At 39.1% G+C, this 15,339-nt stretch overlaps 1 protein-coding gene across 1 annotated transcript; it reads right to left on the bottom strand.

Annotated features, from left to right (window-relative positions):
- Positions 1-21: 21 nt before the first annotated feature.
- On the bottom strand, positions 22-12,516 carry TTC4 (tetratricopeptide repeat domain 4). Its single transcript, XM_060773559.2, has 10 exons — positions 12,361-12,516; positions 10,090-10,207; positions 8,145-8,306; positions 6,839-6,916; positions 5,308-5,432; positions 5,000-5,086; positions 4,682-4,896; positions 2,690-2,771; positions 1,088-1,170; positions 22-320 (listed from the first exon to the last, which is right to left on the bottom strand). Exons 1-10 carry the CDS (start codon positions 12,475-12,477, stop codon positions 218-220), a joined length of 1,170 nt encoding a protein of 389 aa, XP_060629542.2. The 5' UTR covers positions 12,478-12,516; the 3' UTR covers positions 22-217.
- Between the last annotated feature and the right edge of the window lie 2,823 nt (positions 12,517-15,339).

Raw genomic sequence — 15,339 nt, 5'->3', positions numbered from 1 at the left:
TTAAATTAAATTCCACTGCAGTTTTTGGCAGATATTCTAAGCCTTTTATTCCTCTGTAGAATACTTTTGCATAGGCCAGAGTTTCAGGAGGGTTGCTGCCTCAAACTGCAGTACAAAAGGCATCTGTAGAAGATTTTCTAGTCTTTCCAGTTTCAGTGTCTGAAGAAGATGGTTTCCTTAGATGTTGTCCTTTTTCTTTTGAAGCATTTGTCCTCATTCAGTTAAGTCGATGAACCTTTTTCCCAAGGAAGTAGTTCTCCGAGAAAGGAGCATGTTTTACCAAAATAAAAAAAGTTGGAGTCCCAGCTTTCACAAAGTATCTGCAAAGACATTATTTTAAAGAATCACATGATAGTTTTAGTTCCCCCACATTTTTTTTTAGTATTCCAGAACATTTGCTTGCACATTCTTTGTTTATGTATCATGTGTGCTGCCCTGTTAAACCCCCCCCCCCCCCCCCCGGCGCTTCTATTGGAAGGCTGTATTATCATGGAATAGATTTTCAGCTGCTCTACAATGCAAAAATGAGATGTGCTATAATATATAGAAAATACTCCAACTGGTGAAATAATTTAATCAGCTTGTACAACAGTGAGAGATGTCCTCCTTGAGAGGCTCCAATTCTGAACGCTTTATAGAAATTCAGGTAGAAATAAGTGCAGTATTTAAGTGTCTACTATGAAAGCCTAGACAGACTATGAATACAACCAATACAATGTCCATTGCACTGCCATGTTTTCAAATGCCTTGGCTAGTCTCACCATGAAAGGATTGCAGTGAAATGGATGAACTACAATGGCACTGGCATACCACCTCTACTCTGAGCCAATAACAACTGTGCAGTTTTGTTTTGTGTACTTACATTCAGAAGATGAATGCTTAAGATGACAACTGTATCCCTCCAATACCTTTATGAGCGCAGAGATCTCTCTGGATCTTAATGACAATAACCATGTTCACGTAATGTTGCACAAATAAATTATGATTTATTTTTGCAACATAAAGCTTCAGCATTACGTAGTTTCCAATTTAAGATGATTACATAAGAAAAAGCAAACAACTCGAAAACCCTTGTTTAGCATCTCACCTTTGATGTTGCAGTGCTTGTAACAATGTTGTTTTTGTGTCAATTTGGTATATCTCTCTTCTTTCTTCATCTTCAAAATAAAGCTGTGTAATTTAATGTGAGAAACATACAAGAAAAAGTAACATTATCTTAAACAGATATTTATGAAGATTAACAATTAATTATACACACAATGGGGAAAAGGTGCACATGTAATGTGGTAACCTGCCTCAAGCAGTGAGGAGAGGCGGGCAAGAATAAAAAAAAATATTATTATTATTATTTGATACACAACAAGATTAGTACACAGCAAACAAGATTGTTATGCTGGCCATTCTATTGGATAACAAATTAGACACTTCCTAAGTGCCTAGCACTATGTGATGTATTGGCGAATAATGCATGCAGATCCGAATAGGGTGTCCTTTTGCAGCTGACAGATAGTAATTTTGTTAGCACCTATTGTTTTTAAGTGCTGGCCAAGGTCTTTAGGCACTGCACCCAGTGTGCTGATCACCACTGGGACCACCTTTACTGGCTTGTGCCAAAGTCTTTGCAGTTCAATCTTTAAATTCTCATATCGTGTCAGCTTTTCCAGTTGCTTCTCATCAATTCTGCTGTTGCCTAGGATTGCAACATCAATGGTCCATACTTTGTTTTTTAACACAATTGTGAGGTCAGGAGTACTGTGCTCCAAAACTCTGTCAGTCTGAATTCTGAAGTCTCAGAGTAGTTTGACGTGTTCATTTTCTTGTGCTCTCACCAGTTCTTTGTCACAGGCAGATGGTATTTGTGGCACAAGTTTCACTGGATCATCTGAGCAACGATATTATGCCTCTGCTTGTAGTCAGTCTGCACGATCTTCTTGCAGCATCTGAGTATGTGATCCATCGTATCGTCTGTTTCCTTGCAGAGCCTACACTGGAATCTGTCATCGACTTTTCAGTTCTGGCTTTGATGGCATTTGTTCTAATTGCTTGTTTTTGGGCTTGTTTTTGGGTTGCAAGAATCAGGCCCTCAGTCTCCTTTTTCAAAGTTCCATTTGTGAGCCAGGTCCATGATTTTTCCTTGTCAATTTTGCCCTCAGTTTTTTTTTTCTGTGAACTGTCCACGGAGAGCCTTCTTTTGCCAGTTTTCTATTATTATTATTATTATTATTATTATTATTATTATTATTATTATTGGTTAGATCTGAGGGCCTTGAATGAAATGGTCAGAACAGTGGTAATTAAGGAGATCTTGGATTCAAGATCCTTTCATTATCTTGCTTCAGAGAGAAAAACTTGAGATGTGGTAGGTTTACACCATCGAAATATCTCTGCTATGAAGAACACTATTTTCCCAATAACAGGAGTTACACAAACATAATGCCATCACTACTCCAGGCCATACAATTTCAAACGCATCCCTACTCCAAAGACTTTTTGGTAGATGTGAGAGGAGGAGCCAGTCAAAAACGACAGCACGCAGACACACACTCTTGTTACAAATATGTATACATGCAAATTAACTTTAATCTTTGTGATAATAATGTGGTAAAATCTGAAATGTATGTGACCTCTCTTTACACAATTTATTATATACTCTAAAATAAGAACAAAACTACTAGATATAGTTTCTTACCTCTAGTTCATTGGGAGTATACTTTCTTTCTGAATCCCAGGGAGGTAGCTCTTCAAACATAACCATTAAATGGTCAATAAAGCTGAAATGCAAGATGCTTCAAGTTATTTAACTTAACACTAATACTGCAAAATAGCTGAGTGTCAGCAATCACTATACTTGAATTCCAGATAGGTCAACATCTTTGAGAGAAAGTTGAACACTGTGAAAGCATCCACTGCATGGCTACCAGCCTCCTCCCAGTAGACACAAATCAAGGAAAAGCTTCATGAGAACCACCACTCCTCTTGGTGTTCCCCCATCAACAGCAGGAGTATCCCTCTGGGCAGCTAAACCAGGACATCCCAATTGGATGGCCCCCCACGAGGGTCCTGCCTCCAGGAGCAAACCAAAAATGGGCAACTTGGAAGTCCCTGAACACACTCAAAAGTGGTGTGGATAGATCAAAAGACAACCTGGCAAAATGGCACTACCTCGAAGAATCTTCCACCTGGTGCGACTGTGGAGCAGAAGAAACAACTCCACATCTGTATGCTTGTTCATGTACAGAGGATGAATTGTTTAAAGCTACAGACAATCTGGTTGCCTAGTTTTGGTCAAAAATTATTTAGCCGCTTGTGCTCCTTCTATTTTTATCAGTTTGATACTTACTTATGCAATGCTTCTGACATGAAATAAATAAATTTTTGTAATGCAAGACATAGTATTCATAAAAGGCATTCATATTAGCTCTTAAAGTTTTGGAATAATTTGACACATTCAGGGGGAAAGCATAAATGACCTCCCTTTTAATGTTAGACAGAAGTGCATTCCTATTCCAAGAGTCAATTTGGTTTATAGCACTGCTGGAAAAACTGCCATGGGTTGTTTGCTACCCTTGTTGAGATTTGTAGTCCAATTTCTGGAGGACCTGTACTTCTATACACCATAAAAAAAGTAAAGGTTGTCCCCTGACATTAAGTCCAGTCATGTCTGACTCTGGGGTGTGGTGCTCATCTCAATTTCTAAGCTGAAGAGCCGGCGTTGTTCATAGACACCTCCAAGGTCATGTGGCCGGCATGACTGCATGGAGCACCTTTTATACACCATGATTTAACAAAATTCCTCCTTTTTGCCTATAGAGGATCTCCTTGGAAACAGCTTTGCTAAGTTGGCGGAATGATATATTAGTGTTACTTAGAAAGGAGAAAAAATATTTGGGAGACTATAGATCCACAGGACTTCAACCATTCCTGATTTCCTCCGGAATTTGGGGAAACTACTCCAGACTTGGAGCGGATACTGTTCTTATTAGTTCTTTTCCTAGGGAAAAGAAAGTTCAAAGAGACAGGGTGAAACTCTTACAAAAAAAATCCATCCCTTCCTTTAAAAATGTTCGTTGCTCCCATCAGGGAAGGCTTTAGAACTGGCAAACTTTCCAATAGAACCTCACCAAAAATGATAATACAATATGACCCACATCCACAGGGGATACATTCCTGGATTTACCATGGAAATTAAAAAAAATGTGGATACTGGAGAATCCTATTGAAATGAACCACTTCCAGTGGAAGCATATTATAGAATTGCACTGGAAGAACTAGAACACAACTCCAGCATTTCAAGGTTCTCCTGCCTGACTCTATGGTCAGATTCAGATGGGTGCATGCCACAGAACCAGGCTGGAGGACCTAAAAATGCTTAGAGAGAATATTTTCTTTTCTGGAAGTGGGTAAGTGATTCTATGGGTACCAATATGGTTGTACTGTACTGCACTGTCCCTTAGAATGACAAAAATCTTAGAATAGTTCCTAGAGGAGCACTCTGGGAAAGTGCAATGCATGATAGGGCAATAGACATGATCCTGCTTGCTAGACACATGCAAAGTAACTTCTCAAAAGTCCTACTAAAATACTGAAAACGTAACTAATTAATTATGTGAGTGGGACCCACAGACTCCCTCCTTTCAAGGGATCTTATTTTGTCTGCATACTAAGCTTTTAAAATATTAACCTGGATTCTTCACGAAAAGCAGAGATGAAGTCACTTTGCCCATGCTCTGGATACAGGAACAACACTGGCCAAGTAAGACTGCCATCCTCTTCTAGGTGGACTTTGGCACCAATTGTGTTTTCTGAACTAAGTCCATCTAAAGACATCTCAGCAAGGCCTGCGGATGTCTCAGTTTCATCTTCAGAGGATGCCACAGACAATTTGATATTACGATCCTACATTGGACAAAAAAAAATCTAATTGAGGCAAGGATCTAAAATGTCTCTTCATGTACTTAGCACTTTGCAGAACAATTTTTACTATAAAGGAAAGGCTAACCTTGATTGCTTTGAGTAAGGCTTCCTTCTGAGACTGTTCCTTTTTCTCCTGCAGTTTTGCTTTTCTGAAATCCCGCTCTTCAGTACGCTGAACGGACAGATAAAATGATGTCACAATTTTGAAAAGAAGGCTTTGTATTTTATATTTTGTATGGTACTATTGCATGCTTGTAAGCTGCCCTGAGTCCCTATGGAAGATGGAGGGATATAAATAAAAGATTGTTGCTGTTATTATTATTAGGCTATTTATCTGTCCATCCCATTATACTTTAATTAGGGACATGTTTTCATTTTCACACTCCATCTAACCTTTAGTCTGTCAGCTTTGGCTCTAGTTTCCAGGAGCTTTTTTTCCTTTGGGTCGATTTTCAGCCCCTCCTCACACCACACCATGGAGTCAGAGAAATGCTTGAGTTCCAAATGGCACAGTGCTCCTGTAGAAATGTTCAGTGTTGTTTATGAATATGCCCACGACAAAGATAAGAACATTTAACAAGGTTTAATAACTGTACAAATGGACAAAGCTAGGAAAATATACCTGATACTGGTCAATTTTGGGGGGGGGGGGGATCTCAATGTGATGCCAAGAAATCAAATGACCAGATCAAAATATACTTTAATGAAGTGCTGAGCTTTCCAAATGGCATGTTGTGACAGGTTAGTGCGTCAGTTGCAGTGTGCAGGTGTGTCGCACAAACCTAACAAGAAATCTCTGAGTCTATGTGAAATAAGCAATAAATCATATATTTTAAATATATATAAATGAAAGGTTTTTACAAAATGTATAGTGTCCCTATACATTTTGTTATTAGAATGTATGCATGTGTCCGTATCACCTATGAGGGATTAATTTAATCTTGGTTTACCAGTAAAACTGAATAATGCAAATAAATAAATAAACTTTATTTATATCCAGCCCCCTCTCCAAAAGGACTTGGGGCGGCTTACAACAAAATTAAATAATAAACTCTGCATAAAAGATTCTCAGAAGCACTTTATTCTCTGGTTTGTGCAATGAACTGCCATCTTATCCCCCGGATCCCCTTCCTGATATTTTACACTGCCCTATCTCCCAGTGTTTTAAAATTTTAATCTTTGAACTGGCCCTGCCCACTGTGATCATTTTTAGTGGTTTAATGTTTTGATTTTATATTGTTGTGCTGCTTATTTACATTTTTTTTGTATTTTATGTTATTTTATTGTGTTTTTTTTTTGTTATATTGTGTTTTCTGTATTGATGGGCATGGCCTCATGTAAGCTGCCCCAAGTCCCATTTGGGGAGATGGTGGTGGGGCAAAAATAAAGATTATTATTATTATTATTATTATTATTATTATTATCATCATCATCATCATCACACATACATAAGCCAAAGGAAAAAGACAGGACATAATATACTCAACAATCATACGCAGGTTAAATTAACATAACAGTATCACAATATATATATGGTGATTTACTGTGCTACAAAATTATGCATGTCTGCAAAGCATGTCACCAACATGGATTGTTTGGAAAACTCTGATCTAGTTTGCATTTACTGCTAACCTACAACAGCTTCATTTCAAGCTATAATTGCCTCTGCTCTACCTTCATTCTTTTTTAAGTTGAGGTAGCACAACCCTTTAAAATGGTATTAAATTACTACTTCATGACACTTTGAAAATCTGCCTTGCCAACAACTTGTTCTGCAAACTTTTTTTTTTAAAGGGTATAACATATTTCATACTCTTACTGTTTCTGGACGCTAATGCTGTCAATTCATTCCATTATCATTATTGGAATGCAGAAGCCACTCTGGTAATGCTGTTGTTCAATGTGAGACTAATGGTAGTCTTACCTCTTGTTATTGCTTTGAGATGGTTGGGCATCAGTTTTCTTGCTGTGATCGCATCATTGAGAGCAGAGCGGTAGTTGCCTAAACAAAATACGACACTGTAAATTTTGGTACATTATATTGGATCCAGATGTTTTGCCTATGAGGAAAGGCTTGTTCTTAAAGAAAAAACAGAGCTACATTGCTACAAAACAGCAGATAGATTCAAGTACAGTAGAGTCTTGCTCATCCAACATTCTGTATTATCCAATGCAGTCTGCCTCCTGCCTGGATCCACAGCAGTTTCAATACATTGCAATGTTTTGGTGCTAAATTAGTAAATACAGTAATTATTACATAACGTCACCATGTATTGAACTGCTTTTTCTGTCTATTTGTTGTAAAACATGATGTTTTGATGCTTAATTTATAAAATCATAATGTAATTTGACGTTTAATCCCTCCTTATTATCCAACGTTTTTGCTTATCTAATGTTCTGATGGCCCATTTATGTTGGATAAGCGGGACTCTACTGTAAGTGTATATGGAAAGTGAAGAGAGAAGATACTGGCTAAGATCTGACACTATCTGGGCTGAGCTCCACCTGCACAGTTCTGTGGTCCTGCCATTTTTGTCTATAAAGAAGATATGTCATAAATGGGATGTCAGACTGAATATGGGACTTCCAAAACTATCAATGTTTTCGCTGAGAAATGGGATGGTTAAAGCTTTTGCTGAAGAAATTCAATACAACCTATGATGATTTGTCCTTCGTTCCAGACTGAAGTTATAATGCCACCAAAACTCTGCATATAAAGCTTTTTCTCCTCCTGAAAAGCATCAGCAACACAGCTCACAAGAGAATGTTACTTGCTCAAATTCCTACCAGCACAGTGAACTAAATCTTATTCCTTGCAATACATTTTAGCAAAATAATCTCTAGTGCATTTTAAAATAATACACAGATTAATTAGCTATTTAATATAATTAACATGGAGTTTTTTTGATGCACATATAGGATCATGGAAGGCCCCTTGTGGCACAGGTTAAACCGCTGAGCTGCTGAACTTGCTGACTGAAATTCGAATCTGGGAAGCGGACTGAGCTCCGGCTGTTAGGCCCAGCTTCTCCCAACCTAGCAGTTCGAAAACATGCAAATGTGAGTAAATCGATATAGACCCCACAAAACCACTATACAGAGAACGATGTATTCACACAGTTCTACTCATTTTATGACTGCCTGAACCCATGGGGAAGCAAAATCCTATAGGTCTCAAAATTGTTTCACTATGCAGGATTTAAAGTTCAACATAGAAAACTGAATATTACCCAAATGAAACTGGGCAGCAGCTCTGTTTGTGTGAAGCACAGTATTCAGTTCCACATCGCTGCACTTCTTTTTCAGACCTTCTGTATAAGATAGGATTGCTTTCTTATAATCCTTTTCCTTGAAGTAAGCATTGCCCTCATTCTTATACGCCTTGGCTTGCTCTGGTGAAAAAAAACAACGCAACAACAGATGTCAGGAATTGAGGGAGACACTCATTGTATGGGTCCCCAGTCTATCTGTTTCAATGTGCCATTAAAGAGCAAAAGATATTTGCTGAAAAACTAGACTTTAAAACTCATCACTTTTGGTTTCTTACATTTACAATTAAGAGAAAGATAATAGCTAAGTCTCCATGAGGAATCTTGTCAATTTAACATATAGTAAGGCCCCCATAAGGGCCCCCTTGTGGTGCAGCGGGTTAAACCACTGAGCTGCTGAACTTGCTGAGCGAAAGGTTGGCAGTTCGAATTCAGGGAGAGATGTGAGCTCCTGCTGTTAGCCCCAGCTTCTGCCAACCTAGCAGTTTGAAAACATGCAAATGTGAATAGATCAGTAGGTACTGCTTCTGCGGGAAGGTAACAGTGCTCCATGCAATCATGCTGGCCACATGACCTTGGAGGTGTCTATGGACAGCACCGGCTCTTGGTCTTAGAAATGGAGATGAGGACCACCCTCCAGAATTGGACACGATTAGACTTAATGTTGGGGAAAAGTTTACCTTTTCAGACCCCCATAATTTACCTGTACTCTGGCAAAAATGGTTTCATTTAGAATTTGCTACGTCATCCCAGCAATTCTATGATATACGTCTCCTGGAAGTCACCCTGGAGAACTTCACTAATTCCTAGAGAATGCACCTCTTTAAAAATGTCTAGGTCCTTCAGCTAACCTCTATAGCAAGGATCCTCAAACTAAGGCCCGGGGGCTGAATACAGCCCTCCAAGGTCATTTACCTGACCCTTGCTCAAGGTCAACCTAAGTCTGAAATGACTTGAAAGCACACAACAACAACAACAACAACAACAACAACAACAATCCTATCTCATCAGCCAAAAGCAGGCCCACACTTCCCATTGAAATACTAATAAATTTATATGTGCTAAAATTGCTCTTCATTTTAATTATTGAATTGTTTTTAAGTGATTTTTGCACTACAAATAAGATATGTACAGTGTGCACTGGGATTCATTCTTTTTTTTTTTTCAAAATATAATCCGGCCCTCCAACAGTTTGAGGGACTGTGACCTGGCCCTCTGTTTAAAAAGTTTGAGGACCCCTGCTCTATAGTATGCTGGGACCAGAAGTCAGGGAATTTAATTGCATTCTTCAGTTTCAGGTACTTCCCGTGGATACATGGGGCTTACTCCAAAATCCAATGATATCCTTACTGTTTTAGCAAAAATAGTGAACAAAACTGCAAAATGAACAAAATCCATGAAAATGAACAAAATCTGGTTACCAGTATTTAAAAAAACCCTCTAAAATTAGGACTTAAATAAAAAATGAACATTCAAAAAACAGGGGAATTCCAGACATGAAACAATTAGGGCCAGCAATCACCTCCCAACAAAGGATTTCCCCAGGCAGGCAGGAAGCAGCCATGCTTTGAAGCTGCAAGGCCATTCAGTGATAATCAAGGTGGCCAATTGCAACGTTCACACTTGTCTCAAATGGGCAAGAGTTCTTTCTCCCACTCTGGACATTCCAGAGATATATAAACCTCACTTGTCTTGTTTCCAACAGACCTCACAACCTCTGAAGATGCCTTCCATAGATGTGGGTGAAATGTCAGGAGAGAATGCTTCTGGAACATGGCCATATAGCCCGGAAAACTCACAGCAATCCAGTGATTCCAGCCACGAAAGCCTTTAAAACACATTAAAACTGCAAATTCCAAGCCGTAACACTGACAATGCATATCATTTATTGTATTACAGAAGTTACCTTCAGGGGTCTGATCTTCATCAAAAATGAGAGACTGAAGGCAAGCCAGGTCAGGATTCTGCTTTGGGTCTATTTCAGAGGGGAGTTTCTTCATGAACATTGGAACCTCGTCAAATTCCTGTTAACAGATGCAGACAGTCCATTACCAAGATTGAAATAATAATAACAATAATAATAATAATAATAATAATAATATTTATTTATACCCCGCCACCACCTCCCCAAAGGGGACTCGGGGCGGCTTACATGAGGCCAAGCCCAGTAGTGCATTACAACAACAAAAACAAACAAACCCAAGAACACTGAACAAACATCTCAATAAAATAAATAAAACATAAGAATACAATAAAACAGTGTAAAAATACAATCACAATGACCGGGCAAGTACATTCCAAAACACCATACCTTTGGGGATACATTCTTAATACAGATAATTAAAAATATATTTCCTTGATCCCACCATACATTTAATTGGGCAGCTGATCCTCCTGAAAGCTTTACATTACATTTAGTTGTCAGAGTAAGCAATTTCTGAATTAGCATTATCCACATACTACGTCTTGGCAATTATAACAAATCAAACCAACTTCTTCCCTGGGAACAACCAAAACTGAGGAACAACCAAAACTGAGGAAAAGTTGACACTTCTGTTGCATATTTTTACCTAACTTTCCACCCATACCTGCCAGAATTCTTTCAAACTGACAGATGTAAACATACAAACATATATTCCACTCTTAAATTAGCAAAACACAGTGAAAACACACCACTAACTACTCTGGAGGAATAGTTGTCGAAATTGACATTTTTAGGAGAAAATGACAAATTGTCTGGTTTGATTAGAGAAAGATCACTAGGGGCATTTCCCAAAGTTTGGAAGTCACTTTTTGTGAAAAAATGAAAATGAGGAAATTATTTGGTTTCAATGACTGCAAAGAATAGGTCATCGAAAGAAAGGAATATTTTGTAATTTTGAAGAGAGAGGTACACATTCATATATAGAAGGGTTATCCAGAAAGTCAGGTTACAAGATTTTTTTAAAAATACAAAGAATGAATATATTTTAATAAAACTTACATGAATTGGACTTCAACTCCCACAATTCCTAACATTAAACTGAACTGCATTATATGAACCTACACAGTGATCATATAATGGCATTTCAAATGGCATTACTGGGCAGCGCAGAGCAGTGGTTGTCAACCTTCCTAATGCCGCAACCCCTTAACACAGTTCCTCATGTTGTGGTAACCCTCAACCATAACATTATTTTCGTTGCTACTTTCATAATGTAGCATAATGTTGCTACTTTTATGAATCGCAATGTAACTATCTGATATGTAGGATGTATTTTCATTCACTGGACCAAATTTAGCACAAATACCCAATGAGCCCAAATGTGAATGCTGGTGGGGTTGAGGAGGAGATTGATTTTGTCATTTGGGAATTGTAGTTGCTGGGATTTATAGTTCACCTACAATGAAAAAGCATTCTGAACTCCATGAATGATTGAATTGAAGCAAACTTGGCACACAGAACCCCCATGACCAACAAAAAATACTGGAAGGGTTTGGTGGGCATTGACCTTGCATTTTGGAGTTGTAGTTCACCTACATCCAGACAGTACTTTGGTCTGAAGCAATAATAGATCTGGGCCAAACTTGGTACGAATCCTCAATATGCCCAAATGTGAACTCTAGTGGAGTTTGGGGGGAAATAGACTTCACATTTGGGAGTTGTAGTTCCTGGGATTTATAGTTTACCTCCAATCAAAGAGCATTCTGAATTGGGTCAAACTTCCTACACAGAATACCCATGACCAACAGAAAATACTGTGTTTTCTGATCGTCTTTGGCAACCCCCCTAGGGCCCAACCCCCAGGTTGAGAAACGTAGGGGGAAGCCTAAGACAACATTTCCCATATTCTGGTATTCCGTGTGTTTTTGGACTTCAGTTCCCATAATCCCCGGCCATTGGCCACAGCAGCTGAGGCTCTTGGGAGCTGGAGTCCAAATCACTTGGAGTAAAGTTTGGGATACAGAGGTTTCCCAACAGTCAATTGATTAGAGATGGTTGGCAGGTGCATCGACTACTACACTGTAAAATCAATGCAATTTGGGCACCCCTTGAACTGCAGAGGCGCGTGGCAATGCAATCCCGGGCGCTGGGGTTTGATAAGATGCAACAGCAGAAGCAGCAGCGCTCTTGGGCAGAGAAGGCGGGAGGAAGGCAGCGACGCTTTCCTTTGGGATCCCACAGCACTGAACCCACCTTCTCCCAGGTCTCCGGGCAGAAAGCCCCCTCGTAGCGCTCCGGGCCCCGGAACCTGTCCATGAAGGCGTCCATGCCGCCCTCCTCCTCCTCCTCGTCGCTCCCTGTGCCCGCCATAAGGGAAAAGGAGAGGAGAGGAAGGAAGAGCCCGCCCCTCACTTCCGGGTTTTCTGCAGGCTCTCCAATCGGAAGCCCTTCCCACTTCTCTTGACACGTGCTGCACAGTCACTGCAGCAGAAAACTCTGAATTCATGCATGATCCCTTTCAGGGTGCATTATTCCCTTGCACTTTTGCTCACCCCTTGTCCCAATAGGAACTTTAAAAAGTCAATTCTTCTGATTACATGCCATTTGGTGCTTTTTTGAGGAAGGGAAACCTTTTTTGGGTTGCTGTGAGCGTTTTGTGCTCTGGAGCATTCTCTCCTGACGTTTCGCCCACATCTATGGCAAGCATCCTCAGAGGTTGTGAGGAAATTAGGCAACTGAGATTTATATGGAAAGCCCAGGGTGGGAGAAAGAATTCTAGTCAGCTTGAGGCAAGTGTGAATGTTGCAACTGGCCACCTTGATTAGCATTGAATAGCCTTTCAGCTTCAAAGCCTGGCTGGTTGCTGCCTGGGGGGATCATTTGTTGGGAGGTCTTAGCTGGCCCTGATTGATTCTTGCCGGGAAATATTTTTTTCCTTATTTCCATCTTATTTATAAAACTTTACATTTTTGGAAAAACACATTAGACCAGGGGTCCTCAAACTAAGACCCGGGGGCCAGATACAGCCCTCCAAGGTCATTTACCCGGCCCTCACTCATGGTTAACCTAAGTCTGAAACAACTTGAAAGCACATAACAATAACAACAATCCTATCTCATCAGTCAAAAGCAGGCCCACACTTTTCACTGAAATACTAATAAGTTTATATTTGTTAAAATTGTTCTTAATTTTAATTATTGTATTTTTAAGCGTTTTTTGCACTACAAATAAGATATGTGCAGTGTGCATAGGAATTCATTTTTATTATTTTTTTCAAATTATAATCCGGCCCTCCAACTGTTCGAGGGACTGTGACCTGGCCCTCTGTTTAAAAAGTTTGAGGATCTACCTTAAAATTGATTTTATTTAAAATGTTGGTGCCTTAAAATAAAATTGAAATCAAAGTTAGCTGAAAAATTGCATTAAGTTTATCTTTATATGTCTTTTAAGTACTGTATTTCAATATTAATATACTAATACATACTTTATGGTATGGTATGATATAGGGAGCCTCTGGTGGCACAGTGGGTTAAAGCGCTGAGCTGCTGAACTTGCTGACCAAAAGATTGCAGGTTCGAATCCGGGGAACGGCATGAGCTCCCACTGTTAGCTCCAGCTTCTGCCAATTTAGCAGTTTGAAAACATGCAAATGTAAGTAGATCAATGGGTACTGCTCCAACTGGAAGGTAATGCCGCTCCATGCAGTCATGCCAGCCACATGACCTTGGAGGTGTCTATGAACAATGCTGGCACTTTAGAAACGGAGGTGAATACTAACCCCCAGAGTAGGACACGACTGGACTTAATGTAATGGGAAAACCATGATATAGGGTATAGCAGGCATGGGCAAATTTGCCCCCCCCCAGGTGCTTTGGACTTCAACTCCCACAATTCCTAACAGCCCCAGGCCCCTTAAGTGGCTGAGGGGGAAAAAAAGGAAAGGGCCTGAGGCTGTTAGGAATTGTGGGCTTTGAAGTCCAAAACACCTGGGCGGGCCAAGTTTGCCCATACCTGGTTTACAGTAAATTCTTCAGGGTTTCTGCTTTTAATAGTTCCATAGTTCATTGAAATAGGGACATATTTTTAATTGTGACACATCACAGAAAGACGACTTGCTTCCAGTGACAGCTACTGTCTTATTGAGAGTTTTAAAAATATATCCTAAAAATTACTTTTAAAGTTTTGGTGACCACTTATCTGCCTTATCTCCTATGCTGAAATAGATACTATGCAGTTGTTGTTCTTGGAGATAGCAACTTTCTCAAGCCTTCTCTATTTAATAGGCATGGGCAATCCATGGTTCTAATAAAGTATTTACAAAACTAGGGGGTGCTGGTGCTTTGCTTCTAAAGTGTTGTTAAAGTTCTTGTGATAAAAAATACAGAACTCTAACAAAACTTTCAAAATGTCATTATAAATGGCAATTCCTAATTAGTTCTGTCATAAAAATTGCCAATAAGAAATAATAATGAATTTTTGAAAGTTTTGTTAGAGTTCTGAAATTTTCACCACCAGAACTTCTGCAACACTTTAGAAGCAAAGCACCAGCGCCCTCTAGTTTTTTAAGTACTTTAGAATCATGGATTTCCCATACCTACTATTTCATGTTTTGTCTGTTTATAATGTGTCGTTTTATTTCCTGAAGTGTATTCTTCTTTGGTTTGCAGTTTCCTTAGCTCTATATATTTGAAGCAGTGGGAGGGACTGCAGATCATTATGACAGTTTAAAAAGCATTCTAAATGGCTGCTAAGGTTTGAGTGAGTTAAGGCTTGGGTCAGTTATAATACAGAAGTCAGTGTTAAAAGTTAGAAGACAGTTAAGCCTTGAGTACAGAAGTCTGTTTTTCAGCTTGAGTACAGAAGTCTGTTTTTCAGTCAGATGCCAGTGTTAGAAGTTAGAAAACTGTTGATACTTGAATTCTTTGAAAGTAGACTCTTGTGAAAGAGAACTGTATATAGTTTTTGAAGAGACTGTTAAAGACTATAAGTCAAAGATACAAACTGAAATGTTTTAAAGTTCAACCTGACAAGAAATGTGCCTATGTATTTAAATACAAGAAGTTATGAGTAAAACAAACTTGTTATTTTAAAATATGTCTATTTGAATCTTTGTCTGCTGAGAGCATTGAATTTACGAGCCCAACGATCATCCATTACTCAACAAACTAAAGGAATGCCTCCATAACTCTGCTACCCAATAGGTTTTGATCCTAACAGGTCATAATCCATTAT

The sequence above is a fragment of the Anolis sagrei genome, chromosome 4 (assembly GCF_037176765.1).
Source record: "Anolis sagrei isolate rAnoSag1 chromosome 4, rAnoSag1.mat, whole genome shotgun sequence".
Taxonomy (NCBI): Eukaryota; Metazoa; Chordata; class Lepidosauria; order Squamata; family Dactyloidae; genus Anolis; species Anolis sagrei.
The sequence above is the reverse complement of the archived record's forward strand: the minus strand, read 5'-3'. Positions and strand labels throughout refer to the sequence as shown.